At 32.3% G+C, this 4,191-nt stretch overlaps 1 protein-coding gene across 1 annotated transcript; it reads left to right on the top strand.

Moving 5' to 3' along the window:
- Positions 1-223: 223 nt before the first annotated feature.
- On the top strand, positions 224-3,742 carry LOC120260303 (short-chain dehydrogenase TIC 32, chloroplastic-like). Its single transcript, XM_039267773.1, has 8 exons — positions 224-387; positions 473-704; positions 820-899; positions 1,585-1,738; positions 1,910-1,988; positions 2,408-2,492; positions 3,020-3,066; positions 3,401-3,742. Exons 1-8 carry the CDS (start codon positions 282-284, stop codon positions 3,557-3,559), a joined length of 942 nt encoding a protein of 313 aa, XP_039123707.1. The 5' UTR covers positions 224-281; the 3' UTR covers positions 3,560-3,742.
- Positions 3,743-4,191: the final 449 nt, after the last annotated feature.

Raw genomic sequence — 4,191 nt, 5'->3', positions numbered from 1 at the left:
AACATGAACATTTACTAATATTATTATCATCATTATTATTTTAAACAGAAAAAAAATAATGAATGGGAGGCACAGAAGTTTAAGTGGCAATTTAAAATAGAATTTTCTTTACTTGAAATTTTTTTTATAATAATAATAATTATTATTATTTGTCCGTATTTCTGTTGACTTCTCTGGCTTCCCACAAATACAAACCTTTCAAACTCTTGTTTACAATTTCATTCTGTTTCCTTTGCCATTAGAGAGAGAGAGAGAGAGAGAGAGAGAGAGAGGAGAGAAAGATGTGGCCATTTAGCAGAAGAGGTGCGTCTGGATTCTCATGGTATTCCACCGCTGAGGAGGTCACCGAAGGCCTTGATGGCTCCGGCCTCACCGCCGTCGTCACAGGTCTTCCTCTCTACATCTCTATTCATTTCTTTGTTCTTCTATCTGTGAAAGATTGCTTTTTGGTGCTTATTGAATGGAGTTGCAGGAGCATCAAGTGGGATTGGATCCGAAACGGCGCGTGTTCTGGCACTGCGAGGTGTTCATGTCGTCATGGCTGTTAGGAACTTGTCTTCTGGTTCCGTTGTCAAAGATTCGATCTTGAATGAGATTCCTTCTGCTAAAGTTGATGTCTTGGAGCTGGATCTTACTTCTATGGCTTCTGTGAGGAAGTTTGCTTCGGATTTTGATGCTCTTAACCTCTCCTTGAATATTCTCGTGTGAGCAATTTGTGATTTTTTTGGTTCTGTTTTAATTTTTGTTCTTTTTCATGTTGTGTTCTGTGCCTGTGTGTTTGATTGATTCTAATGTCTATGTATCTACTTTGTGAAATAGCAACAATGCAGGAGTCATGGCCACTCCCTTTATGCTTTCCCAGGATGGGATAGAGATCCAGTTTGCAACAAATCACGTAGGTATGAATTTTGTTTTTTCTATGCACCATCTGAGAAATTCGTTGTTGCTTGAAAGGTTAGCTGATGAGAAACTAAGAGGATTTTTCAATTCACCTTTTTGTTTAACTCCATTTCTCTTCAGTTTGCTCAAGAAGCCAGCATGATTTGTGTCATTTTCACTTGCTTTTTATATGATGAGAAATTTTGTAATCCTCAATGTGTATAATATACATTTCTTTGTTTGTTTATGTTTCCTGTAGAAATGTAATGACCACTGCATCAAATGTAATGGTTTTGTATTTGTTTGCCATTTATTTGTGTGATATATTGTCTTCTTACCTCACCATTGAGTTGAGAAATCATTTCTAGAAGTTAAGCTGATTAGCCTGATTAAAAACTCAGAGGATGGCGTTTACCTTTCTTCTTGTTTAACTCCATTCTCCCTTCAGTCTGTTTAACAAGCTGGTTCATTTTATGATTTTCATCTGTTTGTTTTACACTAAGAAATTTGATAATCCTCCAGAATGTATGTAATACACACTTCTATGTTTATTTATGTTTGCAGTTATAATGCAATGATCACTGCATCAAATGTATTGGTTTTGTATTTGTTTTTTGCTCATTAGTGACTCGCTACATTGTTAACAGTGTACTTATTTGAGTGGTGTTCTGTTTGAGGGCGATAAAAAGTATGTATTATGTGCAGGTCACTTTCTTTTGACACATCTTCTATTGGATAACATGAAGAATACAGCTCATAAAAGTAGCATTGAAGGGAGGATTGTGAATGTTTCTTCTGAGGGGCATAGGTTTGCCTATCGAGAAGGAATTCGCTTTGATAAGATAAATAATGAATCAGAGTAAGTTTTTATTTTTAGTTTTATTTGCATAAGTTCTGAATTCTTCTGAAAATTGGCATTCAGTATTTATATATAATGGTTGATGCTTGTGTAGAAGATGCGTTACTATTTAATCTCTAGATCTTGGCATTTGATCAAGTGAGTTAATTTTTTCCCCTCTTTTATTTACAGATATACTAGTTTCTGGGCCTATGGGCAGTCAAAACTTGCAAACATATTGCATGCCAATGAGCTCACCAGGCGTTTCAAGGTAATTTTTATCATAAAGTTTGTATTCATTCGTCTATAAATTCTTGAAACACATTTTCGAGTTCTATGGATATTGTACATTTAACATATATTATTCACTTTACACATAAAGGCATTCTTCCAAGTCAAAAATTCACACAACAGTAACATAAGCATCAGAAGTGTTTTCTGTGATTAAGATAACCACATCAGAAGTGTTTTTCTCATCCTCCTATTACATCTTTGAACATTCTGCACATATCATTTTCAAATTAGCTTTTCCAGTAGTTCCTTTAGTTGCTTTTGCTCCAACATGATGAATTTATAATTTGCACGATTGCTATTTTGTAATTTCATATATAACACAGCAATTTCCATAAATATTTTTTCAACTTCTGTTATGGTTTGGTTATAATTGATCATTTTCTTTATTTTTTTCAGGAAGAGGGGGTGAACATAACTGCTAATTCTCTTCATCCAGGATCTATTATCACAAATCTTCTGCGTTATCACAGTTTCATTGATGGTAAATATATATACCAAATCATTTGTGAAATGAAGTATAAGTTTTAAATTGAGGCTTGCTTGCATTTATTTCTAGTTACCTATTCCTTAAGCTTACTCTTTACTCCCTTATCATTAGTTTCTCATCTTATAAAACTAGTGTCTGGAAATCACCATAAAGCATTTAGAAATATTTCTGTAGAATTTCTTGTACTTGGATAGATCATTATTGGAATCAGGGATTTAATTTGTTCATTGGATGCTATAATTATTGTACCGTTTCTGAAAGAGTGGATTATAAGAAAAAACAAAATGGAAATTTTTGGAACATTGCATGGGTTACACTCTTGATGAAATATCTTCTCGGTCTTGTTGTAGATGCGCCAAGTTTCAAGTACTTTGAATGCCTATTTGAAGTCATTAGAATTAAAGTTGAAGTACACGAAAAGCAATAGATCTAGATATAATTTAACGTACATGAATCATGTAAACTTAATCTCCTAAAGATATTGGCTGATAGCTAACATGTGTGTTTGCACATTTTTGCAGTTATTTCTCGTACGCTTGGGAGATTGGTATTGAAAAATGCTCAGCAGGTGAGTTTCACCTTACATTTGGGTATTTTATTTGCTTTTGATGTTTAGATAATAAATCACATAAGTTTTGTTTAGCACATTGATAGTTTGTTAAAACACATAAATAATGCATAATAAATAATCCATTTGGGTTTTTGTTTCTTTGTTTTATATAAAAGCCTTGTCACTTATTTGCAAGCCATTCTGAAACCCAATCTGATAATAATCTTCTATTCATCTGAAAGTATTCCTTTTGTATTGCCCTGTTGCATGAATTTCTTATGATTCATGGATTGGCAACAATTATGTTTCTCAAGAAATTGATGAATTGATAATAACTACTTCGGCATGGCAGGGTGCGGCGACTACTTGCTATGTAGCTTTGCATCCTCAAGTCGAAGGGGTGAGTGGGAAGTACTTCGATAGCAGTAATTTAGCTACACCAAGCTCCAAAGCTCTGGACATGGACCTAGCCAAGAAACTGTGGGATTTCAGCATGGAATTGATTGGCTAATGCAGTCAGGAAGCTCTTTCTTTTTAGAGGTCATTACTATCAATGGATGATGTTTTTAGTTAAGGCATTTCACTATATGTGTGTTTGGAGGTAACCGTGTAATTTACCCAATAATAATTATGTATCCTAGCAATTACTTAAAAGACAAGGTGTTTTAATAGTAATTATACAATTACATCTAAATTCACAATGATATATTGGGTAGACCATAGTAATTTTATACTATATTTAGAAAGAAATTTTACTTTAAAAAATAAATTTTACATATTATTGAACAAGTTTTAGTTTGTAATTTTAATTTTGGACTCATTTTGTAGTTAATAACCATGAAAATAAGCCAAGAGAGAAAAATAAAAGAGAGACAATTATTGAAAGAGGGATTTTTTTTTAAAAAAAAAAATAATAAATGTAGCATATAAGCATGTGGTTTATGTTGTTTTTTTATGTTTATTTTTTTTATTAACCTAAGAAAACATCCATGCTAAATCAACCAAGGGAGATGTGTAAAATGATGATTTTTTTTTACTATCATGATTATTTTATATTTTTTAAAACAATTTGAAAATATATATATATATATATATATATATATATATATATATATATATTTGTTTTTAAAGATGTAATCAATA

This window comes from Dioscorea cayenensis, chromosome 1, assembly GCF_009730915.1.
Source record: "Dioscorea cayenensis subsp. rotundata cultivar TDr96_F1 chromosome 1, TDr96_F1_v2_PseudoChromosome.rev07_lg8_w22 25.fasta, whole genome shotgun sequence".
Classification (NCBI taxonomy): domain Eukaryota; kingdom Viridiplantae; phylum Streptophyta; class Magnoliopsida; order Dioscoreales; family Dioscoreaceae; genus Dioscorea; species Dioscorea cayenensis.
Note: the sequence above shows the minus strand (reverse complement) of the source record. Positions and strands in the feature narration are given on the sequence as shown.

Excerpts from the sequence above, each read along its gene's own strand:
- LOC120260303 (XM_039267773.1), top strand. The coding sequence starts at position 282 with ATGTGGCCATTTAGCAGAAGAGGTGCGTCTGGATTCTCATGGTATTCC. Across the intron at positions 705-819 it reads CTCTCCTTGAATATTCTCGT|CAACAATGCAGGAGTCATGG; the intron begins GTGAGCAATTTG and ends TTTGTGAAATAG. Across the intron at positions 900-1,584 it reads GTTTGCAACAAATCACGTAG|GTCACTTTCTTTTGACACAT; the intron begins GTATGAATTTTG and ends TATTATGTGCAG.